The sequence below is a fragment of the Sinocyclocheilus rhinocerous genome, unplaced genomic scaffold (genome assembly GCF_001515625.1).
Source record: "Sinocyclocheilus rhinocerous isolate Xijiao unplaced genomic scaffold, SAMN03320098_v1.1 scaffold946, whole genome shotgun sequence".
NCBI classification, from domain to species: Eukaryota; Metazoa; Chordata; class Actinopteri; order Cypriniformes; family Cyprinidae; genus Sinocyclocheilus; species Sinocyclocheilus rhinocerous.
The window spans coordinates 586,475-613,384 of NW_015633151.1; the positions used below are offsets into that span (position 1 = coordinate 586,475).

The 26,910-nt window shown below is 35.2% G+C and overlaps 3 protein-coding genes across 3 annotated transcripts in view; all 3 read right to left on the reverse strand.

Moving 5' to 3' along the window:
• LOC107743162 (2-hydroxyacyl-CoA lyase 1-like) lies at window positions 1-10,920 on the reverse strand. Its single transcript, XM_016556291.1, has 17 exons — window positions 10,784-10,920; window positions 9,727-9,831; window positions 9,594-9,634; window positions 9,436-9,516; window positions 9,277-9,349; window positions 8,965-9,042; window positions 7,952-8,046; window positions 7,690-7,802; window positions 7,465-7,600; window positions 7,277-7,382; window positions 7,095-7,178; window positions 5,427-5,522; window positions 5,122-5,276; window positions 4,103-4,261; window positions 3,866-3,973; window positions 2,745-2,931; window positions 1-609 (listed from the first exon to the last, which is right to left on the reverse strand). Exons 1-17 carry the CDS (start codon window positions 10,832-10,834, stop codon window positions 577-579), a joined length of 1,701 nt encoding a protein of 566 aa, XP_016411777.1. The 5' UTR covers window positions 10,835-10,920; the 3' UTR covers window positions 1-576.
• A 4,921-nt stretch (window positions 10,921-15,841) lies between these two features.
• c16h2orf66 (chromosome 16 C2orf66 homolog) lies at window positions 15,842-17,230 on the reverse strand. Its single transcript, XM_016556369.1, has 3 exons — window positions 17,186-17,230; window positions 17,003-17,105; window positions 15,842-16,000 (listed from the first exon to the last, which is right to left on the reverse strand). Coding segments are annotated over exons 1-3 (264 nt in total). The 5' UTR covers window positions 17,188-17,230.
• A 3,909-nt stretch (window positions 17,231-21,139) lies between these two features.
• The window catches only part of ankrd28b (ankyrin repeat domain 28b), a 30,235-nt gene continuing 24,464 nt past the window's right edge, over window positions 21,140-26,910 (reverse strand). The window contains 5 exon segments of the mRNA XM_016556292.1: window positions 21,140-22,650; window positions 25,067-25,158; window positions 25,248-25,330; window positions 25,453-25,535; window positions 25,638-25,783. Coding sequence (XP_016411778.1) covers window positions 22,367-22,650; window positions 25,067-25,158; window positions 25,248-25,330; window positions 25,453-25,535; window positions 25,638-25,783 — 688 coding nt within the window. The 3' untranslated portion in view covers window positions 21,140-22,366.

A 26,910-nucleotide genomic window follows, 5' to 3' on the forward strand; every position in this document is an offset into this window, starting at 1 on the left:
CTATAAAAATTAAAATAATGCATGGTAGATGTGAATATTATCAGTGAATAATAACTTCAGAAGATCTTAGTAGAAATATGGTGCACAAATCATATGAATCAATTTCATGGTGCTTCTTTACTGCTTTTTTTGGGGAGTTTGAGAGACATGGTCACATCGAAGTGTCACATCCTATTGACTTCAGGACGAAGGACCTGGAAGTGCAAATGTAAAAGCTTGTTCCCAAGTATTCCTGCAGCACCTTATGAACTGTTGTTGTCTGTAAAGTTGTGCGTGAAAATTCTTACAAAAAAATTCTACTTTAGTGTTCCACAGAAAAAGTCATAAAGGTTTGAAACGACAAGGTAAAGGATGCCAGACCTTTTATTTTTAAGTGAAGTTTCCCTTTAGGTACTTATAGAAAGAACTGGAATCTATAGAAATTAATTTCAATCAGTAGCGATTGAGATCATGTTAAATGATACAGCTTTTCTTTTTATAGGAAATGGTGCCACCTACAGTAAATTGACCAAATGTAGTGAAAGAAAGTTTGGTCATCAAGATATGATCCGATCTCATCCGATATCTCTCTCAGCTCTACAGATTTGAACGTGTCAGCCAGGGAAACTCCTAGGAGATAAACACAAAGTCCCATATTAAAGACAACAAAAGTTCTGTTTACACATGAATAAACTCCATTGAAGTCGATCCTGTTTATCTCAAAATGCTTTTGTAACACTAGAAAGTTTCCATTCATCGTTGGGGAAGCCCTTTGAGTGTCAGTGTGACATTCTCAGAGAGTTTCAGTGTTCCAGGCCGCTATGACACTCAATCCTTCAATATGTCTGCATGCTGTTGCCAGGATACACCCGGCACAACAAAGAGGGTCACAACTTTCAATAATGGGGGTCTCATAACTTTCAAGAATAGAAAGGTCAGTTATGTTTAATGTGTGTGTATGTGAGAGGGGGAGCAGGGTAAAAAAAAAAACGTTTGAGTATTGAAATTTACAGTTACACCGGCCTTGTGATGTTATGAACTCTAAACAGTCAAACATGTCAGAGGCCCAACACCACACCGCGCTTTTTCCAATAACTTAAAATTTAGGTGTTTTTTTCCCCTCTATGAGCCCCATATTCTCCTATATACGTAATACTATATGATCCATAAACACGTGATTTATCAAATATGATACTGAACAAAAAACACATGCACATTTTTAATTTTATTTTGATATTTTGTCTAAAGGTTTAATAAACATATTAGATTTATCTGACTATTATTGTGTATGACTGTCACAGTTGCCTACGGCGGTGGAGCGAGGAACGAAGGGACGAGGGAATAACAATTATAACAGTCTTTTTAATAATCCAAAGGAACCAGGAACAAACACGTAGCAACGGGGAGTTGACGTTTAAGACTCGACAAAGAAACATGGGGCAGACTACACTTTAAATACAAAACTTAACGATGGATTAAATAAGACACACCTGAATCAAATGGGACACAATAGGAACAGGAACTACCAAATTAGGGCATGAAACACGGGAAAACTGGGTCAAGGGGAGCACAAACGCACTCTGGCAGTCCAGGGGCGTGACAATGACAGGCTTTACGGGGTTAATTAAACAACTATACAGGAAACGCTTAATTTTATTCAGTGGCCCAAACGGAACAAAAATATACATTTTGGAGCAGTTGCTGATAATTACATTACCCAAAAATAAGCTGAAATTCTGAAAGCTTGTAAATCATTGAGATCATTATAACAGTATAGCAGACTACTTATATAAAATAGATACAAATATCAGTTTTCACTCTATATTTGTTGTAGTAAGATGATATTGAATTGCTTAGTTTTATGATCAAAGGTCTGTGGTTTTTATTGTGGGGGGCAAAATTGTAACACTTAAGTATAGGGACCAATTCTCACTATTAACTAGTTGCTTATTAGCATGCCTATTATTAACATATTGACTGTTTATTAGTACTTATAAAGCACATATTCTGCATGACCATATTCCACATCTCTAATCCCACCCAATATCTAAACTTAACAACTACCATACTTACTATTAATAAACAGCAAATTAGGAGTTTATTGAGGCAAAAGCCGTAGTTAATGGTTTGCTAATAGCAAGAATTGGACCTTAAAATAAAGTGTGACTGGCAAAACATATAATGCAGTGCAATACAATGATGACTAAGAGATGTACAAATAAACGTAAGACCTTTGTTCATCTTTGGACTATCCCTTTAAAAGCCTGATGCATCATATTTGATACTACATTTTAACATGATTTTTTCTAAAAAATTAAATGATGTATGGATAATCAAGTAAACCTAAGTTCCTTGATTCAGCCCAGTAAGTGGTAAGTTTTCATCTTGAAATATTATCACAATATACTGTAAAAGTTATTCTTATATTGACTTCATAAAAATCAGTAAAGATTTCACAGCAAATAAACACATGACCCAAAACCTGAAGGGGGATGGTTGAAATTTTATTTGCTTATAAAGTATATACTATCAATCAGGAGATAGTATGCATGTAGTAGATTGCGTACAACAGGTTTTTCAGCAGTACAACAGTTTTTATCATGCTGACAATTTAGAGGCCTTGGTTGCATATCAATTATGATTCAGTAGGCTTTATAGGATTAAAATGAGAATATACAACTAAGTAGTGTTTTATCTAAATTGTTAATGATATTCCAGCTGATTGAACTATAATGTAAGGCTGTGTGTGTGTGTGTGTGAAGTACCTGTTGTTTGCGGTCTGAGGCTGGGTCTATAAGTACGTTGAGGAGGCTGGGCATTTGTGTGTTGTTCAGACTCTCCTGTAGTGCACTGCGGAGTTCCTCCACTGTTCGGACCAGATACCCACGACCCCCAAACGCACTCATCACCTGCTCGTACCGTGCCTCTGGTAGCAGCGTAACCGGAGGAGCACTAAAACACACACAGGTAAGTCTTATGTAAGATTTGATACTTGCTTGGTTCGATAGATATTAACCTTACTGACAGCAATTTTGTCTCATTGCATTTGCAGTTAAACCCAATCTTTTAACATGGAGCAATTTGATGTATTATCTTCATTCCATCTTAGTCCAAGATAAATCGTAGATAAGTAGTGTCACACAAAATTATAAAATAAAATCTAAAATTATAAAATAATATTAATCCAAGTATTAAGTGTTAAACTTGGATGAATCTGTATAGCATGTTTTAATATGCTGGTAGGAAAACTAACAATACCATCTACTGTCAAAAAGGAGAAGTACATCCCTTCTTATCAGAAGCGTAGATAAAACATATCTCTGAAATTAAAAATTAACAGAGAAGAGAGATTAAAAGCAGAAGAAGGGAAATTCCGGTAGCACTTTATTTTACAGTCCTGTTACTAATGGACATACTATGTACTTATAGTAATAACAATAACTAGGTAACAACCCTGAACCTACCCCTAAACCTAACCCTACCCTATGTAGTTACCTTATATTACCAGAACTTTCTTAGGTAGGTACACTGTAAGTACATGTAAGTTCACATACTGTAAAATAAAGTGCAACCGAAATTCCTGCATAAGCTTTAACTAGGGATGCACAATATATCATAACCATATTAGTTATTGATTGGTTATTGATTTTTAGTTTTTATTATTGACCATTTTTTATATTTCCGCTTTTAAACCTTTTAAAACTGAGATGTCCAAACCGGGGATTGCGGGACAAAGTTGAGCCCTGATGACCTTTGATTTGGCCTGCCTAGCCACATCACATGAGGGAGGAAAATAGACCCTCATTTAAGTATTTTTGGCCCTAGCAGTAAAAGGTTTGGGCACCCAGAATGAACCCAGACCTTTCCTTTAATGCTCTAGACTCACATGGTGGTCATGTCTCCCATCTTTTCCATCTCTTTCCATGTCTTTGGATCCACTCCACTGTAGATGCCATTGTTGTTGATTACTATGATGATGATTGGCAGTTTATATCTATTCAGAATTAGGAAAAAAAAATAAGTGCAGAGTGTTTATAGTGGCAGAGCAAACAGAACCATTTTATTATGCTGCACACTGCATAAATGCCCTATAGGTGGAGCTGTAAGTGAATGTTTCATTCACCTGCACATGGTCTCCACCTCCATTCCAGAGAAACCGAAGGCGCTGTCTCCCTCTATACACACCACTCTCTGAGCGCTCTTCTGCGTCTGCTCCAAAACTGCTGCTGCAATGGCAAATCCTGGACCCACTCCCATAGTGCCAAAAGTACCAGCATCTAACCTGTATAGGACATTCAGGTAACTGCTCTGGACATCACACAGGTAGAACTCAACTTTAACAGAATTTTCTAGTCTTAGTATCTGAGCTATGGTACTGTACATTATTTAAATTTCCTTACCAGTAAAAGAATCTTAAAGAAAACAATATGTTGTATGGTTAAAATGAAATGTGAGTTCTCTCTTGCTTTTCCTGTGATCCAAACATAAACGTTGATTGCTCATTATCTAAACATAAGTTGTTTTTGTGATCTAAACAACAAAAGATGTTTTTTGTGATCAAAACATAACAATAGTGTTTTTCTTGTGATCTAAACATAAGTTGTTTTTTGCAATCTAGACATAACAAAAGTTTTTTTTTTATCAAAACATAGTGTTTTTCTTGGGTTCTAAACCTAACATTTTGTTTGTCATGATCTAAACATAACAAAAGTGTTTTTCTTGTGGAGTACATACAACAAAAGCTGTTTTCTCTTACTATAAACATAATATTTCCTTGTAACCACAACATAAATAATATTTGTTTCATGACTTTCTCTCAGCATAAAAAACTTTCACTCTTCATTTCACTCATCAGCCACAAACCATTTCTGTATTTGAAATGTCACATCAGAGCGGCCTTAAAATTTGCCATTGTCATGACAATCAGCACACATCGGTTTTTTTCTGTTGTATGTTTATTTGTGTTTATAAATAATATAAAAACAATTTAATTCATGTTTCTTTTGGAACTAATTCAAGGTCTGGATCTGGACCACTAATTGGTGTTCTTTGATTATAGGGATAAAAACTGTAGTCATTCAAATACAGAGAGCTTCGTCTCTTGTCCAGCTGTGAAAAGTGGGGGAGGAAAATGTCTCTCACCTGTGTCGTGGGAGGTAATTGAGCAGCATGGTGCGGCCGATGTCCATAGTATTCGCTCCCTCGCTTACTATGATGCAGTCTTTGGGCAGGAGCTCAGAAATGTGGTGGAACGCTGTGTAATAGTTCATGGGCAGAGTGGACCGGAGAGCAAGACTCTGTGGGAAACAATAATAATGGTTCACTTTACACCATAATCGTTAAACACACAGTTCACATGTTAACATGAAAACAACCAATGCCATTTCATTACATCAAGTTAAATTACATCAAGTAGTTCATTACATGCTAATAACACACGAGCTCACCTTTGATATCTGAGCATTGGCAGTCATTTTCTCTTTCAGTGTTAACCACCATTGTGAATCAGAAGGAAATCTCCAGGATCTTACCGTTTCCAACAGCTTCAAACAGTGCAGGAAAAGAGATATAAGGGGTAATTTCATGTAAAACATGATTTTCCATAACTTTTACACTATTTATTGATATTAAACTGTAAAAATCAGCACATTAAAGGGATAGTTCACTCAAGAATGAAAATTCTATCACCCCTACTTTGTTTCAAAACTTTATGAAACTATTTTAGTTGTTGAACACAAATGAAGGTATTTTGAAGAATGCTGGTAACCAACCAGCTGACGGTAGCCATTGACTTCTATAGTAGGGATGTAACGATGCACCCCGAGCCAGTTGAAAATCGATACAGATATGTGACGATTCACAACGAGTTGTTAAACTAATCGCGATACAATTAGGGGTAGGTGTTTATATGAATGTATCTCTGAGGGGAACTGACTGTCTTTAGAAATGTTAAGATGGTATTTTCTTTTCATCTCGCCTCCGTATAATGCAGTATAATAAAACAGTGTTCATAAGCGCAGCTCTGCTTTGTTTACAGCGGCAACCAAGGAAACGTTCTATCACTGTTGTTCCATAAGCGCCACCTGCTGTCAGAGAGTGAATTTGCATTCTTATTCATCCTTTCTGCTGTTTTTGTTTCATGCAGATTTTTTATGTAGTATAGTTTCACAAAACTAAAGTCAGACCATTCTGTTTTTGCTTCAAATTTAGAAATTATACAATCTAATTTAGATTCAAAACTGCTCATGCTGCATGTATGCAGCATCTTTGTTTGGATCGTGATTAAAAGCGTTTGCCACTAATTTTAAATGGAAAGAGCACAGGTAAAACCTTAATTTGTTTATATGAAAAGATTTGTTTTATTATTTATTTATTTGATTTGAGGTTTGTTTTAAAATTTCTATTTAGTTTTGTTATTTGACATATTTCAATTTCACAAAAAAATGTGCAGCATTTTGTCCAAGTAATAATAAAAGGACACCTTTTCATTTATAATGTCTTAAATCTCATTTTGTTAAAAAAAAAAAATGAATCGTACGAAAATTGTATTGTGAAATCAGTATCATGAATCGCATTGTGAGTTGAATAAATCGTTACATCCCTATTTCATACATAGTATGAAAAAATAAAATACTATGAAGGTCAAAGACTACCATTAAATGTCCAGTTACTAACATATCTTCTTTTGTGTTCAGAAGAAGAAAGAAATTCATACAGGTTTAGAACAAGTGGAGTGTGAGTAAATGATGGTTGGGTGAACTATCCCTTTAAGATATGACTGACCAGTTATACTTATTAACACTCAGATTCAGTATTCTCTAATATGGTCGGAGGTTAAGAGGTTAGCCAAACAAAACAGGTCATTAACATAGAAAACCCTTAAAGGTACAGAAAAATGTACATTTAAAATAAGGGTAAATGATACATTTTGACATTATAAGAGCAACTATAAGGGAATCAATGCTTCAAAACATACTGGATTTCAACAGGACATTAGCAGTCTCTCACAGACCCCATAGAACATACAGAATGCCATGATGCAGATGCAGAAAAAGTGTGTAAAACTAAAAACATTGCATTTTATGTAAGACGACTGAGGATATACTGCAGTTTACCTGTCTGACCACAGCTCCTATGTCTCCAAGTAGAGCAGATGCGGCTCTCACATTATTACTCAACTCTTCAGCACACAGATCCACCTAAACAAATTCACACAAGAGTCCACACTGAAGATCATTTATGGCATGTCTTTATGGCAAAGTTGCAGAAACATACTGAGTGTCCAGGGTGTAACAACCTGAATGATCTTCACATGGGGACTGAATCTGGGTGGAAAACCAAAGTGCAGGATCCAGTTGAGTCTGGCACCCAGCAACACTATAACATCAGCCTGCAATAAAGCTCTAGAAAAGAGAGAGACGGGCATCACACCAGTCCATCAAAAGGAGATTATTTTGGAAAGATCATTTTGATACATATGCACACCTGGACCTGGCCGCAGCAACACAGTTAGGGTGGTCATCAGGCAGTATTCCTTTCCCCATAGGTGTGGGAAGGAAAGGGATCCCAGTCACCTCCACCAGCTCCCTGACCTCCTTCTCTGCCCTGGCATACGCTGCACCTGCAGCAGATCACAGTTCAACATTGCTTTGATCAGTTTCAGCTGTGAAGATATCATCACTCTTGGTCATTCAGTTCTATTCTGTTCACCTTTGCCGATGATGATCAGAGGCCTCTGAGCCGCTCTGAGCAGCCTGACAGCCTGTGTGATCTCTCTGCTGTCAGCCTGACTCACAGGAGGAGCAGGACAGCAGGAAACAAACCTAGAGAAAAATGAAGACACATGCAATGCCATTTTGCACATTTCAGTACGCAAAAGAAAACTGATCAATAAGTGATCACATCACAAAATACAGTTGGTTAGGAAGCTCCCCATTGCTCTGATTAGTGTTTAACTGAACATAAAGCTCACCTGACATTGGCCCGGTCTATTTTGGCGTTCACCATGTCTCCAGCTATGTCTATGTAGGACGCTCCTGGACGGCCATAAATGCTGCTCCTTACAGCCTAACAAAAACACAAACATTCCAACTAAAATATAAGGGGGAAAAAAATCTAATTTAAAGGATTAACAAAAACTTTAATAGTATCTTAATGATACATAAATGACATTGCATAGTACATAGTATATTTGGCCAACATTTGAAAAACATCCTTTTTTAAGACAAGACAAGATTTGTCAAACAAATCAGTGTTATTTCTGTATTATTTATTTACTATATTATTATTATTATATTTTGAATTAGCTTCTATTTTTACATTTTCAGTTTTAATTTAAATTATAGTTCGTTTAATATTTTTTTCTTTTTTATTAGTTTTATTTCATCTTTATTTAATCTTATTACTATATGTATAAAACTCTATTTCTATTTAGATTTAATTTATTTTTTAATTTATTTAAGTTTTTTTCATTTAAGCTATTCATCTAATACTTATATATTTTATTGATCTTCATTTATCTTATTTTATTTAATATTTATGCTTTATTTTATTTCAGCTTTATTTCAATATTGAATGTGTTTTTTTCAGTTAACAAAAACAACAGTGAAATTTTTTTTTTTTTTTGTCTCTGAACATAATTAACATATATCAGAGCTCGGCTTTACTTAACATGACAGTATGGCCAAATGGCTAAATTTGTACATCTCTTTAAACAAGATGAGTCCTCTATATTTCTTCCTGTAAGAGAAAAAATTTCATTTTAAAGGGGTCATATGATGCGATTTCAAGTTTTCCTTTCTCTTTGGAGTGTTACAAGCTGATTGTGCATAGATAAGATCCCTGAAGTTGCAAAGACTAAAGTCTAAAAATTTCTAAAAATGCAAAAAATGTACATGTTAAATATCTGATAAAAGTTTAGCATTTTTGTCAACTGACAGACATGGCCTATGAACCACGAAACTTAAATTTTGATTAAATATTTACTTTTTCAACTACAGCTGGTATCATCTCAAGACTGCTTGGTCGAGCAGAAAACTTGCTATACAGACGGCAAGCTTCAACCTGGTGAGGAACAAGAAAGAGAAACAAGATGAACAAGAGGTGAGAAACAAGAAAGCATTTAAGAGACACACAAAAACAATACAGAGTACTGTTGGTGTTTTCTTTCCTTGAATTACTGAAAATACATTTTTGAGTCTGAATTTTGAATCTGTTGCTTAAGGGATCAATTTCATATCTATACCGCAATAACAAACTGTTTTTCTATCAAAGCCAAACATTTCCTATCAACCCTACCTGAGGAAACTCCTGAAACGCTCCTGTGGTTTCTTGGTTCCTATCAGATGAGCCGCCAATAACAATGACAGGCCTATGAATTCAAACAAGAGAAGAAAAGTACAAAAACTGCCCATCAATTCGCTTTAATCTTAAGTGAATTCAGCAGTGTAGAGCTACCAGCAGTTCATGTTAGCATTGGCCATTCCTCCAAGCGCATGAATCAGCCCAGGTCCAGACACAACCAGGCACACAGCTGGCCTGGAAAATTAAATGTAACTTCATCACAAAAAGAGCACAAAAAAGTAATACTGAGAAACCAACTGACATATTCATACCGTCCTGTCAAATACCCAATAGCAGATGCAGCATAGCAGGCCTGTTAGGAGAAAGAAAACACACCCAGACAGTCTTCAGTGTAATGAAACAGGAATATATTTTAAATAAAAGTGAAAAGTGAGACTGTCTTACTGCTTGTTCATTGCGCATGCCAACATACTTGATGCCCGCTGCTTGGGCAGCCATGGCCACTTCGATGATAGGCACGCCAACAATGCCAAACATGTACTCCACATTCTGCACATGGAGTTGAATAGAAGTAAAGACATACCTAATAGACATACTAATATGTTGAATATTAATTTATTAAAAGTTGTTTCTGGCAATCTAAGGCACAATAAAAGAAGCAGTACACACATAGGTCAGGGGTTTTCAAACTGGGGTCTGGGAACCCCAAGAAAAAAAAGAGAGTGCTAGAGGGTTCATGTGAATTTTTAGAGTAAAGAGTTGTAAAAAAAAAATAAAGAAAGAAAGAAAAAAAGAGTAAAAATAAATAAGATTAGCCAAATAAAATTGATGAAAAAAAAAAAAAAAGTTGATTAAAATACATAAAAGTTGACTTGATGATATGATATATATATATATATATAAACTGACTAAAAATAAATAAAATTTGATTTAAATTACTAAACAACACATCTAACAGTACGATACTATAGTAAATAAAAAACGTAATGATGTAAAAGAAACGAAATATTTTCCAAATAATAATTTACACATATTTATGTAATATTCATTTGTCACAGTATTAACGTCCATCGCATTAAAATGATCACATTTAGGGGTCCTGAAAGCATCTGAAAGATTGAAAACCCCTGGTTTAGGGTACATATTTAGTCATGGTGTTACAGTTTTTTTTTTATCTAATCATATCAGAAAATACAGAAAATTACACACACACACAAACTTATATTCTTATTAATTTTTGAATTGCATTTTTTGACAGCTCTATTGCGCATGCGCAGCAATTTTGACACACTGTCCAAGTTCAATAGTACAGCAGGCGATGTTGCAAAGAATGTAATAATAAGACTGTATGTACACGTTTATTCTTGACCAAGTGACTAATTGCTAGAGGACAAATGTTTTTGATAAAAACTCCCTTTGCAAGACTATTTCAAAATATGCAGGAGAAACTTTGAGAACTTTGAGAACCCAGAAAAGAAGCATACGACAACACAACACAAACCTGAGATTTGAGCGCCTCAGCGACCAGCTGAGCTCCAGTCACTTCATCCATAATCACCTTCACAACACATTCATTTCACTCAGAGACACATATCAAACTGCTCTTCTGTTGCTCTTCTGTCCGCCTGCTGCTCTTCTTCTGGGGTTTGTGTGTAAGTTAGTTAAAATAAAATGAAAGCTCATGTCTCCACCTACTGGATAACTTGATGTGATGTGGAGTGTGTACTCCTGTAATTTTGTCGCACTCCCATGATGCCGTTCATTCATTCATTCATTCATTCATGTATAGGCTATATGTGTTTTTTATTTATTTAACGAGTAGTTGCCATTTACAGCTGCTTATAATTAAGTACTGTCTGCTATTGGTATTGATTTTGTAATTATTATTATTATTACATTTATTTTTAATTAACATGTCACATGGACAATGTGACACTAAATACTGATTCTTTGCTTATTGTTAAAGTTAAAAAAAAAAGTTTATTAACATTCAATATTTGCTAGAAACTCATACATTATCATAAATCCATTATTCTTCCTTTACAGGTTTATGTTTGAAAAAAGGAAAGAATAAAACCCACATGATTATATAATCTCCCATTTAGTGTTTCTCTTCATTGGTATCTACTTTAACTTTCTGTCAAATTTTGCTCATCAATATGAAATTTCTACAGTTCATGTCGGTCAAGCAAGGTCAATTTATTCATGTATTAGAAACTTTGTATAGCCTATAGTGTTTCTAGAGATAGTGTTCATTAATTTTATTTTAAACTAACTTATTTTAATATTTATACAGAAATCATCAGCATTTAATAAATCTAAATTTTTTTTTTCAATATTATTTTTTATATATTATATTTATTGAGGTATTTTTGGATTTTCAGACACACACAAAACAACAATCACAAAACAAGACAAAACACACCTACACAGGTATGAGATTAACCTCAAGCTAAGGTAGAGGCAAGGGAGGTCAAAACAGACTTTTGCTCAATGTGACATTATGGACAAGTTCAAATAATAATAACAATAGAATAAAAATAATAAATAATCACCTATTTTAGCTTTAAACCAAGGGAGATAGGGAAAGTGCCACTAAAAATAGAGAGCAGATAGATTGTCGCTAGCTTTGACAAGTAATTGAGAGAGAGAGAACAAAAAAATCATAGAAAGATTAAAATATTCAAATGTGGTATTTAAGAAAATAAACACACACACACACACACACACACACACACACACACAACACACACACACACACACATGGGCGTATTAACATTGACACAGAAATGAAACTAAATTACAATTACAAAGTTTCAAGTGGTGTCATGGTCATTGGAAATTTTTAACAGGTGATTCAAGAGAGGCCTCCAAGAAGCTTCAAATAGGTCTATTTTTCCAGACATACTATATCTAAGCCTTTCTACATGAAGGGTGGAAGAAAGTTCAGACGACCAGATCTTGAATAGTGGCCTCGACTTTTTCTTCCAAATGCAAAGAATGGATACTATCATACTGTATAGGCACTCGGAAAGCGTGGTTAAGATGCTGCAAGGAGGCTGACCAGCCATGAACAGCAGTTGCAGGATCTAAAGCAGGGGTGCCCAAACTCGGTCCTGGAGGGCCGGTGTCCTGCAAAGTTTAGCTCCAACTTGCCTCAACACACCTGCTGGTAAGTTTCTAGTATGCCTATAAGAGCTTGATTAGCTGGTTCAGGTGTGTTTAATTGGGGTTGGAGCTAAACTCTGCAGGACACCGGCCCTCCAGGACCGAGTTTGGGCACCCCTGATCTAAAGGAAGCTCACATGCATAAGCTTCTAAATGAAATTGAAAAACTTCTGACCAGAATTCACCAAGTTTAGGGCATGCCCAGAAAAGATGACCAAGAGAACCCTCCGCAGATTCACACTTATTGCAGAGAGAGGAAATAGTAGGAAAGAAAGCATTAAGTTTAACCCTTGAGTAATGCAATCTATATGCAACACCTTGTACTGAATAAGTTGATGCCTGGCGTTAATAGAACAGGTGTATATATTTTTAAGACGTTTTGCCCAGTCTTCCTCAGAAACATGAATATCCAGTTCCTTTTCCCAATCGTTTTTCAGACGATTAGTAGAGATGTCTAACTGACTAGTGAAAAAAATCTACTAATTTTGTGACTAACTTTGGGGTATTGGGAACGCAAGTATAAGTAGTTTATGCAACTCATTATCAGCTGAAAGTGTTTCAAAGTTTGGTGATATAATGGAACGAATATCATTTCTAATTTGTAGGTATCTAAAGAAGTGTGAAGCAGGAAGGTCATATTTCTCTTTTAGTTGAGAAAATGTTGCAAAATTGTTGTCTATGTATAAATCTCTCAAGGTGAGGATTCCTTTTCTAGCCCAACCTATGAACACTGGGTCTAGTAGTGAGGGCTTAAAGGCAAGGTTACGACAGACAGGAGCAAAAAAGGAGGTACTTGGCAGTTTGAATGTCTTACTGATCTGACGCCATCTCCTGAGGGAGTTATTGATCATAAAGTGAGATCTTACTGCAGCTTTAGATTTCTCTGGGGCAGCAAATAGCAATGAGGAGAGAGATGTGTTTGAAGCACCCCTCTCAATCATAAACCATGAAGGGAGATCAGCTGAAAGACTATCAGGGCATGGGTCCTGCCAAAAGGTTAAGGCTCTATAATTGGCAGCCCAATAATAGTGTTGAAAATTTGGCAAACCCAACCCCCCCAATAACCTAGGCTTACAAACATGCAGTTTAGATATTCTATGTGCTTTAAAGCCCCAGATGAACAGCAGTACAATAGAATCTAAAGTTTTGAAGAACTTTTTGGGCAAATAAATTGGTAAATTCTGAAAAAGATACAAGAACCTGGGTAATATCACCATCTTAATGGCATTCACACGCCCCATCATTGAAAGTGGCAGGGTCCTCCAGTATTTTATATTGCTTTTCAAATTTTCTAACATAGGTAAAAAATTAAGTTTATATATATCCTTAGGGTCTCTAGATATATTAACTCCAAGGAATTTCAAACAATTTGTGGCTATTTTAAAAGGAAGACTACGCATAAAATTTAAGTCAATATTGTTAGTGACCGCCAAAAATGCACTTTTTTGCCAGTTTACTGAATAACCTGAGAGTTTACCGAATGTTTCCAATAAATTTAGCAAGGGTGGTATAGACTGTTCTGGGTTGCGAAGATATCGAATAATGTCGTCTGCATAGAGAGAAATATGAGGATTGATTCTGCCTAAATTTGGGAGCAATATTAAAGTGTTACATAGTAACTAGATGTGTACGTAGTATGTAACCACAGTGTAAGTACACATTGGTACATAGTATCTACAGCTGTAATATTTCTGTAACTACACACATGTAACAACCCTCCGAATGGTTTGTGTAAGTACAAATGTGTAACAGGACATATATAACTACATTTTGTAACAACAATATGTATAAGAGTAATTGGAACAATTTGATCCATGGGGTGGAGATGGGTAGGTTTAGGGGTGAAAATGGGATTTAGGGAGTGGAGATGGGTAGGTTTAGGGATATGTAAAGTGGGAGGAGTTGGATCTCGAGTTGGTGCACCACTGTAATACCAGTGTACTCACATGGTAACTCCTCAGGAACTGTCCACTTAATATAAAGTGTAACATTCTGGACACCAACCACAATTTATATGTAAAGCCTAACTTACTGGCCGCTGCTGTGTAACATCAGAGTAATTACACGATAAATCTAATATGAAGTGTAACACTTTCTTTACCAAAAAGTGCTGTTAGTCCTGTTACACACTTGTACTTTCATTACCAATAAGTGTTGTTACCAATGTCCTGTTACACATTTGTACTTACACATACCATTCAGTGGGTTGTTACATGTGTGTAGTTACACAAACATTACAGCTGTAGATACTATGTACCAATGTGTACTTACACTGTGGTTACATACTATGTACACATCTAGTTACTATGTAAGTACACAGGTATTAGGGCCACTTAATATAAATTGAGATGATCTATTGAAACTGGTTAAAACCGAAGCTCTAAGTTGTGTAGTCCCAGTCCTAGGATGAGTCCCATTCAATTTGGTCAAACGCCTTTTCTGCGTCCAAGGCAAGAACTGCAATACTAGTTTGAGACTCAAACCCGGTATATAAGATATTCATTAGTCGCCTGACATTAAAAATGGAGAAATGGCCAGGAATGAATCCTGACTGGTCATGATGAACAATTTTCCCAATACAATTATTTAGTCTGTTAGCAAGGAACCTAGTGAAGATTTTAAGATTGGGGTTCAAATGAGATGAAAAGGCGAGGCGCCTTTCCAGCAGGGAAAGATTTAATAGCATCTAGTATTTCTGCTATTGTTGTCTGCATTCAAAGCTGCCTGCTCTGCGCACCCCAACTTTGGAAGGTGTAACGAATGAAGAAATTATAGCTAATGCTGAGGTGTCCGAGCAGCCCTTTGATTTGTATAATTCTTCATAAAATTCTTTAAATGTATCATTGATTTCAGTGGGATTTGTTAAAACGACACCCTCCTTGTTTTTGATTTATGGATTGTCAATCATTTATTTTAAGACCTTAAAGAAGGGACCCTATATCCCAAGCTTTCTGGATTTGTCTGCTTCTTTGACGGGTTTCTTTTTGTTAGTATAAATTAAGGATGGAATGTAAGTAGAAAAGAGCAGACTTTAAATATTTGACCAGACGTCATTCACAAAGAACCATTCTTATTTATTTAGTAAACAAATAAACAACTACAAAGATTTCAACTAGAGGAATTATACTTTTGAAATAACCAACGCATGTCTTATTACTTACGTATAAACACAATATCTATGGCATGTTTAGCTTTTAGCAACTAGTTTTTAACTTTGTAAAACATTTATAACAGAAAACATTATATTAGAGAAATATATCAAGAAAAACTGAAATTTGACTATACTACACATCATTACAAACATAATGACTTTGTCAACATTTCTCAAGCTATTAGATCTAACAGCCGATTTACATGTTAGACATTGTCCCACTAAAAATTATATCTTCAACTAAACATCATAAATGTCATTGTGAAGAAAGAGGTCATACTTGTCATAACCAGTATTTTCTACATTGCTGTTTTTGTTCTCCTTCACATTCGTTTTCCTGTTCATCGCTTGAGCTTCACTCTCTCTGCCTTCAAGATAGGACTGCAGGATCCGGAAAAACTGTGAAAATATTGGACAGATAAATGACGACATGAATTTAAAATGCAGTGTGTTATTTAAATATTTGCATTATAAGAACAAAAGAATAAATGAAGCTTACAAATACACAGTGTCTGACTAAATAATATACACGTTAGTCCATAAATATCAATTTTAGATTCTGCCTCTGAATTCTGGTTATAAAAAGTCTTAATCAAATGTAATCTTAGTCTTCATCCTTTTGTGCCAAATTGGGACTTTTATCACACAAAACGTTTTTGAGACTCCAACAACATTTTAAGGCAAGACACCTCAGGTGTATATGGCAAAAAAACTGAACAAAACGATATCTTTGTACTTCTTTAGTTGATTGATTACATAACGAATTTCAAACATTTTTTGTATTATACACATTAACTGAAGTGTTATGTTTTGGCATTATCTAATTAAATGTGCTCTAATTTGCTTACATTTCCAGAAGAGAGATCTGAACACAGGATAAAGCCAGGTTAAAAAAAAAAATATTTTTTTTTTTTTACATATTAGAGCTAAATGTTTTTATAAAGGCTATTTTGCATATCTCTTTGTATCACTCCATAAATCAGAAAATATTTTTTATCATATTTTTTTAAGAATAAACTGTTGCACAAACTGAAATGAACAAACCCTTCTATGAAAACCTTCAAAATATAGATAGGAATAAAACTGTAAAGTTTGATGTATGTAGTGGAGATTTATGGCTCAGTGTAGGAAAAAAAAATCATTTTGAGAAAACGGCCTTTAACGATACATATTTTCATTTAAATCTACAGATGCGAAAAGATAAAGTGCAATGAAATAAACACCTTAATAAATAGTATTCTGGATGTTTTCTTTCCAATAGTCTGAAACAACACATTAAGATCAAAAAAAGCTAAATAGCCCAAAATCTCAAAAATAGCCAGTGGAGGGGGAACAAATTCCTAATATAAATCAAATTCTTAATAAAAATCATCAAGAAGGATCAATTGCTGTCTGACTCACCAGGGTCCTGCTCTGTGGGTTACTCAGAGACTTCCACTCTTCATTTGAGAGGTCCGACTCAACCGAGACCATCAGCAGTGTCATCAGAGCCAATACTGTCAACCTGGATGCCAAACACAAACACAGAGACATTACAGAGTCTTCCTCAGACCACAACATCTTCACCTGACCGAAAGAACTCACATGTTTGCAGTGGCTGTGATTGCCAGGTCAGTTTGCAGTTGGGTTGCCTCGGTTTCCCAAAAGCTTTCTGCCCCTGCTTTTATACACAGCATAAGAGGCATGCCATACATGAACAATTTGCACCTTCTGGCAAATTGGCATTTCCTTTTTTCTCAAAGAAAATCTGGACAGACACTGAGTGCCATAATTGATATAATTACCCTTATTGCGTCATCATGGCTCCCTTAGAGACATATAACTCAGAATAGCCTCTTATAATGATGGTGGTATTTATGGCTTAACCTTTAAAGGGGCATGATGAAGGTAAAAGACTACCGGACATATAAGTGAAATACAGGAATCGAAATTGTAGGAAATATTTTAATGAATATGGTCAAGGACGAATGTTGACAACCAATTATTATTTTGCACTAACAACCAGTAGTTTGAAAGCTCAAAGGGAGACTTTTTTTTATTGCATATCCCACAGAACGATAAAAAAACCCCCCCAAAAAAACCAGCCATGAGCACTACTGCTTCTGAACTTAGTTCTGAGACATTTTATACTTTTTTTTTCAAATTCTGCTGCCGTTTCCTATTGCTAAATAAAAGATCTGTGTGCTCTGCTTGTCTGTGGGTCTTTATATTTACAGGATAATTTAGCACAGGGGTCTCCAACTTTTTTCCATTCGAGAGCTTTTTAAAAATGAAAGTGGCTGAGAGCTGCCCTTAAATCTCTTATATAATGTATCAATCCAAACTGTTATACATGGTAAAGCCTAATAGGCTACATGTTAAAATGTGCTGGAAATGTTCAAAAAGTACTGATACACACACTGAAATCATTTCAGAAACAAAAGTAGCAACACTATGCACTTTTTGGGTGCACAAACAGTGAAATAAAAACATTAAAAACAATGGCCGGATTTTAAACTAACAAAAAGTATTAACATAACATGTTATCTACTGACATGTACTAGGCCTACATCTTAAAATAAAGTTTTGACAAAAAAAAATAAAGATAAACCCACTGATCTAGGCTATATATAACTCTATTATAGATCAGTGGATACGACATTTTATTTCGACTTTTTTCTCGAAATTTAAGATTTTTCTCGCAATTTAACAACTTTAATCTCAAGATTGTTTTTTTTTATTATTATTTTTTATTATTATTGCTTGGCCCTAATCCTCTTCCATTCAATTCAGTCACTTTGCAGTCTTGCAAGTTTGGTCTACATGGTTGGTCTCTGACAGAAAGGGAGATTCAACCCGGTCATAAATAATAAATAATATTAATTAAAAAATATATATTTTTAACGAAATGTACTGGGTTAAATATGTTTAACACAATAATATTGCTTAATTATACTTTCTAAAGATTTTCCAAAAAATTGAGATTAACTGAATTGACAGCCCTATTTTTAGTCTACATAAGACTTGTTCTTAAAATAGAAGAATTTTAAAGAATTTTATTTAGATACATGTTATTTGGTTTTAACTATAGATGACAGAATAGTATTACAAAATTGCATTCCTTGAACTCTGGCCCAGAGAAACAACTGATTTTTTTATTCAGGGTTAATCAATATTACTTAAATCTTAACTGAAGAATTATAATTACTTTCAGAGTCTAAATGTAATTGGTTTATTCCAAACAGAGTATCATGCCCCATAAGTGTATTGAAACTATAACGCTTTAATTTCACACTTAAATGAAAATGTTTAGCAGCTAATCGTTGCAGGAGAACAGCTCTCACTGAAAGTACATTTAAACTGAGATCTGAGAACTCTGAACTCTTCTGCACTCTGTCCAGCTAAAAAACAAAAAGACAGCATGTGTTGAACCTTCATGAATCCTTAGAAATTACAGACAATTTTAGAACACATTCAAATGTCATTACAAATACTGGTAGGAGAAATTAAGAAACAATTGGTAAGATGTAACTAAAAAAAATACTATATGATTAGACTATATATAATTCTAATAAAAATATATAGGTAGCTTATCTTTTTTTAAAAGACAGAAAACCCCCTACAAAATATGGAACAAAGGTTCACTACTCAATGTGATGTTTATACACAAGGTTCCTCATTCTGTTTCTATTATTTTAAAATATATATTATTTTTATGAATATCACATTTACAAAGAACAATTATAGGCTTTTAAAGTTGAGCTAGAAGTCTGAATTAATATATGAACTAATATATATATATATATATATATATACCACTCACCGGTCTCGAGTCCCACAGAGGAGCTCCGGAAGGATAAAAGGAGTAGCTACGACTGTAGGCGCGTTTCCATTACCCTTCAAATTGCGCAAATTGAAATTGCGGGTTGAAAATACGCCTAATGGAAACTCGTCAATTTCGCAAAAACGCCCATATATCGCAAAAAAGTTTTTACGCTCGCATGAGTTTTTTTTTTGTTACATATATATACATATACATAATACAATATAATATTCATGTGATTGTGAATAATTATAATTGCTTTTTTTATTCACTACTGAAATTTTAAAGGGGTCATATGACGTTGCTAAAAAGAACGTTATTTGGTGTAAAGAAATGTGTTTATGCGGTTCAAGGTTAAAAAACACATTATTTTCCACATACTGTACATTTTTGTTTCTCCTCTATGCCCCGCCTTTCTGAAACACGTCGATTTTTACAAAGCTCATCGTGCTGTGTATGTGAGTATGTGTGCTGTGATTGGCCAGCTATCCAGTGCGTTGTGATTGGCCGAATACCTCAAGCGTGAGACGGAAATGTTACGCCCCACACATACTGTTGATGCCGTGTCCGGCCGGAGCGACGAGACAAAAACATTAAAACCCATTATAAACGAGGCATTTGTTGCATCCAGTGGGGACATAATTACGGATTATAATGACTTATACTGTCATTTTACGCGTTGCGTTGCATTGCGCCACGTAAACATAAAACCCTGTCTGCATTTGTGATCAGAGAAATGACAAACAACAACTGCTACTCCACACTGCCCAAAACTCGCGTTTGAATCATCAGTGGCAAATCCTTTAAATGAAAACGTACTTACAGACTGAGTCAGAAGAAAAATTTAAATCGCATCATATGACCCCTTTAAGATAGGTCTGTACGTAACAATTCCATACTATTTCCAGGATTTCCTCGACCTGTAAATGGTTTTCTTAAAGCTGCAGTCTAGGGTTGGGTATCGTTTGAATTTGATCAATTCCAATTCCGATTCTGAAGTCAAACATTTAGAAATCAAACTTATTTATTAGGTCTCTTTTTGCAAAACATTTAATTGCTGCTAAATACCATGAACAAAAATCTGCCTCGATTTAAAGCTGTGTGTGTGCAAAATAGAGCTGCACAATACTGGATAAATTGACTTTTTTTTTTTTCTCTTTTAAATGGCGGTTGTGGTTCTCTCACAATTCTGAAGAAAAAATATTAGACAAACAAAACCTCATGGAATTTATGAATGGAATGATTCAATGACTCAAGATTTTCTTGTTTCATTACTGGATGAATAAGTGTTTTTTAATTAATTTTTTTGAAAGAATGATTCAAAGACAAATACATTAACAGCCCCTTTTCACCAATAATAATAACTAAAAAAAAGATGCGCACAGGATTTGATTGGTGGAATTGAAACTTTAATTTAACAACTGAAATTGGAATTAATTTTCGATTCCCAACCCTACTGCAGTCCGTAACTTTTGGTGCTCTAGCGGTTAATAAACACAACTGCATGAGTCTTGTGGAATAACATTGTAGCCGGAGCTACTTCTCTCCGTTTATGTCTATGACGAATCACGCAAGTACTGGGCTACTCCGCAGCGGTACCTACCCGAACCAGTCTAAAATAGTCCGAATATAAACACTTATTATAGGTGTACCGTAGTGATGGATTCATGATGTACTCGCTTATTACATAAAAAAATAAAAGTTACGGACTGCAGCTTTAAACATTTGATAAGAAAAATAAGATTCGAAGTATTGAACTCATTTATTTATTTAGTCAACCATAAAACATACAGGAATCTCTTGTTGTGAGTAGGGGCAGCAGCAGCCATCGACCGCACCAATCACTCTCCTTTTTCCCCAAGAAAAGGACAGGAAAGAAACAGATCCCTGCTGACCCCCTCTCAGCCGGGAAGCTGCATTGAACAGATTTCCAGTTTCAATCATTCCAAAAATCAAAGCTTGAAAAGAGACAAACACAGGTTTCTGACAGGCCATCACAGAAGGATCGAGTGGTTTGTTTTGCTAAATCAAAGTGAGCATACCTGCCCAAAAAAAGTCATGTTAATAAGAGCCAGAAAAAATATAATATATATTTATATTCATATATCAACATACAAAGAGATCAAATGCTGTTCTACCATTGGTTTACACAGTGTTCCTCATTCTGGAGCAAAGCATGCTGGGAGCCGTTTGCCTCTTCATTTTCAGTGCTTTTCACAGACGTAGTGTTGAACTTCTTGTGCATCGTAGATTTGTTCTCTCAAGCTGTCCCTTCCCTCCATACAGTAATTTATGAAGGCACAAAATGATGATGAAATATGGAAAGTAAAAATAAATACCATCGATAAAAAGAATAATTTATCCTAAAACTGAAGATGGAGACAGTTAGCATTTTAACATCACTCATGCTTGTGGCCAAAAGCATTGCAATGCTGATGTTCATGTCCTCAATTTGCCCTTGCGGTTTTGAAACTACTGAAACTCCGATTTGTTTTATTTCCTCCCCCTCAGAGGGACAGAGAAATTGACAAGGTATTAAAATCGCATTTTAAAAAATAAATCATTTCTTTCTAAGTTGTAATTGATCGATTCAGAAGTGCACACTGACTTGAATCCGTTGAAAGCATCACAAATATCCCAGTCTTTCACGAGGGAGGATTTGAACGTCCAATCCCAGTTGCACTACGACAGTGTCAAACTGCTTGTGCAAAAGTTGGTCCCAGGCTGCTGATTCTTGTCTTTTATTGCCATGTCGAGAGGTCCGCCCACTTATCCGTCATATTTGTGTAGGGCAAGATGCGCTGGCAGAGGTTGAGCTGATGGATAAGGGGGCTGGGAGGGCCAGCCTGCTGCGCCTCATACATGTGTTTGTTTGTGTGTGTTGTGTGTAGAGACTCTTAAGGCTCTGCGGAGTGGCCGGCCGCTGGGTAATTAAGACAAGATGTGCGCCTCTCCTTTCCTCCTCAGTACGTCTCCGAGTCAGAGTCGTTTAGCTCGTCGTCCTTGTAGAAGCCGTCGTGGCGGTCGATGCTGTTGAAACTGCAGTAGGAGCTGTGTTCGGAGCGTAGCATTGGCAGACTGTCGAACGTGACGCTTTTGGTGGGGCTGGTGTAGTGATTGATGGCACTGAACGCGAGGCTGGGCACCGCACCTCCGCCGGGAGACACTGGCATCATGGTGGCCAGGATTAGCGCCAGGCAATCTGCCACATCTTTGTTAGGAGCACAAGCAAGGGCTGGAGTGTAGCCTTTTAGAGAAATGAGAGAAGACCCGTCAGGATGCAAAAAAAATAAATACTGATACTGATGATAATTATTTTCAAATATAACCTATACAGTAGAGAACAAAAGTAAAAAAAAAAAATAATAATTATGTAAAGCTATATTGTAAATTGGGAGATCAATGATTTGTTTTGCTTATTTGTAAACCTAAACCAAAATATAATCATAGTTCAATTTCAAAATGTCCATGACTTCCTAAATTTCATTATAACCTGTAAAATTTAAAAAATATAACTAAAAAGTTTATAAATTCACATAAACAATAAAATAAATGCACAAACACAGTACCATTCAAAAAGTCTCTTATTCAACCAATTCTTCATTTCTTTTTTTTCTTCAAAAATACAAACACAAACAATTTAAAAATAAATGTTTCCTATTTCTAATTTATCAATTTAATTTTAAATAATAAAATGTCATTTATTCCTGAGATGGCAAAGCTGAATTGTCAGCAAGCATCATTATTTCCAGTCTTCTTTGTCACATGATCCTTCAGAAATCATTCTAATATGCTGATTTGCTGCTCAAGAAACAATCAATTTTGAAAATAGTTGTGCTGCTTAAGATTTTTATGAAATCTGACACATGAACAGAAAAAATAGCATTTATTTCATTATTGTCACTTCTGATCAATTTATTGCATTATTGCTGAATAAAAGTATTAATTTAAAAAAAAACCAGATCTGTTACATACTAGTGGTCAACCGATATTGTTTTTTGACAGCCGATGGCTGGTATCTTGGAAAGCAGGGTGGCCGACGGCTGATATAATTTGATTTATTTTAATCAATATTTAAGAAATTTAAAATCATTTGAAAATGGATTAAAAATAAACGTGTAAAATAAACATACTTATACTTTAGATGACAAAGTACTTCTTACAAATAAATACATATTTAATAAAAATATAATTAAAAAGGAAGTAAACACTGTAACCAACAGAGCACTCAGTATTCTGGGAAATTTGTGTGCATTGGGAATCATATTTTTTCAAATAAAGCCAAGGTAACACACATTTTATATACAGAACACAGTGAAAATTACATCAATATGGCAGTGGGGAAATGGATAAAGAGCAGCATAATTTGAAATCACGAGTTTAAAGTTTGTCGATCGTGCGTCTCCAGTGAAGTTGAACTCTCTGTCCGTATTCTATTCGCACGGACCGACCATCACGCAGAGAACACGTGATCATGCAATAAACAAATGCACACTTCACAAGATCTCACAGCTGGATTTGACTAAGTTTGCAAGGTTTGTGAAATTAAATGTTCATTAAGCATTCAAATGATATAAATGCGTATTTGCTGAATGCTGATGGAAAACGAGAAAGCATTATAATGTTTGCCTTTCTACCAATAATATAAAAGCAGTCATTATGATACTTTTTTGTATACATTTTAATTTCTTTGTTTAAAGCTGCAGTCCGAAAGTTTTGCCTTTGTCGCCATCTCTGTTTGAAAACCTGCAATTGCAGCTGTGTGCGGAATTATCTTCCTTGCGTGGGTTGTGCTGCGGCACAACATACATCTAATGTTTTGAGGAGTATGTGCGGCAGTCAGTCACCGCACCAGTGTGGATATTGTACTTTGCACTCACAGATAGGCCTGTCACGATAACAACTTTTTGTTGTGCGATATATTGCCCTAGAAATAATTGCGATAAGCGATATTATTGTCATATTAAAGACCATTTTATGCCACTGAATATATAATCATAATGCAACAGCATAATAATGCAAGAAGGCCTACACACTTCCAAATGACAATAAACTTTAAAATATAATTTAATTTCATTCACATGCGTTTCATAAACACAATCTTTTCTGGATTAAAATCCGCCATCAAAATTATACATTTAATTATTCTAGCTGCTGTGAGAAAAGGCTATAAACGATCGGCCACCTGCAGGATCCTCACATGCGATAGGTTATGTACTTGCTGAAATATTGATTTCGGACCATTTTTAACCAAAAAAAGTTACGGACTGCAGCTTTAACAGTTCTATCTGATTATTAAACAGACTTCTATCCGTATTAGACAGAACTGTTAAATGACGACAACGAACAAGAGGGAGAATGAGAGCACTGTGTGCTCAAGCGCTACCGTTTTCAACGCCGTCAAAATAAAAGTCCTGCCTCAAACACATCGGCCAAACAGAAAAACTTATCGGCCGATGCCTATATTTGAAAAATGCCAAATATCGGCCAATATATCGGCTTTGGCGATATATCGGTCGACCACTAATACATACACGTACATATATACACACACACACATATATATAAATAAAATGATCACCAACATATTGTCCATCTCTAAACATTTTAAACAAATAAGAAAAACTATAGTCATGATAAGATTAGAAATCATCAGCATTTACCATTTTCATCCACGGCTAGCACACTAGCACCCTTAGCTAATAGTTCTTGGACAACCACAGTCAAGCCATTCCTGGCAGCCACATGCAGGGGCCTGGAACATGACAATTTAATATTAGGCTTATAGTTTAATATATTTTTGTACATCAGTGTAAGTGCATAACTTCTGTGCGTTGACCATACGTTTGTAAAGCTGCATTGGTGGAGTTGATGAGGTTTCTGTCAGTGATCTTCTCCAAGATCAACAAGGCACTGGTTTCATGACCCTATAGAGATCAAATGAAAATCAATACAGTGACAGTAACAGTTATGAGAACATCACACAATCTATACTAGATGCTTCTAATTTATGAGGAATTAAGACATGAGCGAACAGAGTGTTTCGTACCTTACTGCAGGCCAGATGGAGCGCAGTGTTTTTGTTGGCATCCTGTAGCGTGAGATCTGCTTTTGCACTGCTCACCAAAACCTCTGCCAAACACAGACAGACATCATGACACATCAAAAAACAAACACAAACACAGTTAACTACAAAAATGAAAAACATTTGAGGTTTGAGTGTCAAAGTCCTACCGACTGCATTAGTCTGGCCGTTCTCAGCAGCCATCATGAGTGGGGTTTTGCCTCCAGCATCCACACAGTTCACCTGTGCGTTATGACCCAGCAAGAGCTGCAGACACTCCACATGATCTGTGAATGCCGCAGCATGAAGAGGAGTCCTGTCACAGAGAGAAAAAGTTACAAAATGGACATCAACCACAAAAAGTGAGGGTTAAAAAATAAGGTAACACTTTATTTTAAGGACCAATTCTCACTATTAACTAGTTGCTTATTAGCATACATATTTCTAGCATATTGGCGGTTTATTAATACTTCTAAGGCACATACTGATGCCTTTTTCTGCATGACCATATTTTTGATCCCTTAAATCTACCCCATACCTAAACTTAACAACTAATTCACTAACTATTAATAAGCAGCAAATTAGGAGTTTGTTCAGGGAAAACTCTATAATTAATAGTGAATGTGTGTTCCCTGTTCTAAAGTGTTACTAAAAACAATTGTTTAACATAATTATTTATAATTTGTTACCATAATGTCTGTATTTTGGTTCACATCTATACATTTCCATAAGAAAAACATGTGACATTACATTGCCTAGATTTAAGGGAAAAAAACTACATTATTAGGTAATATACAGAATAGTTTTGGTTCAATTTCCAATAGCAAAATTGTGATATTTACTATTACAGTTAAGTAAGACTTTATCTGTGTTATTTTAGCATTCTTTAAAAACTATTATAGTATTTATTAATATTTTGAATTGGCATTTATTTTTATGTGTTCAGTTTTTAAGCAATTTTGTTACGTTTATCAATTTTTTTTAATTTCAGTTTTAGTAATTTTAGTACTTCAACTTTTAAGATGCCAACATTTCTAAGTTTTTAAGTCTTATTTTATTTCAACTTTACTCAAATTAACTAAAATGATTTTTAAGTTTTAGTTTTGCTTAATAACAGCACTGTTTTGTCCACCATTGATATTACATTAAATAAATTAAACGGTATTAACTCTTAAAATACACTACTAAAAAAAAAAAAAAGAAAAAAAAAAAAAAAGAAAGGTAAAACTTAATAATCAACTTAATCTAGCTTGCGCTCACTGTTGTAGACGGAAGCAGCTTCGGGCGGATGACGTAAGACGTCGGCGTTGCGCATGCGCCTCTCAGAAGTGACGAACGCGGAAGCGCAGGGGAGAGATCAAAACAAAACAACGGTCACGAATTAGAAGTACAAAACAAAGATTTGTAAAGAAGAATGTCGGAGAATTTCGATATAAGCCAAGA

Excerpts from the sequence above, each read along its gene's own strand:
- c16h2orf66 (XM_016556369.1), bottom strand. Across the intron at positions 16,001-17,002 it reads ACCCACAGAGCAGGACCCTG|TTTTTCCGGATCCTGCAGTC; the intron begins GTGAGTCAGACA and ends ATATTTTCACAG.
- LOC107743162 (XM_016556291.1), bottom strand. The coding sequence starts at position 10,834 with ATGGATGAAGTGACTGGAGCTCAGCTGGTCGCTGAGGCGCTCAAATCT. Across the intron at positions 7,803-7,951 it reads ATAGACCGGGCCAATGTCAG|GTTTGTTTCCTGCTGTCCTG; the intron begins GTGAGCTTTATG and ends ATTTTTCTCTAG. Across the intron at positions 7,383-7,464 it reads GTTGCTGCGGCCAGGTCCAG|AGCTTTATTGCAGGCTGATG; the intron begins GTGTGCATATGT and ends TCTCTTTTCTAG.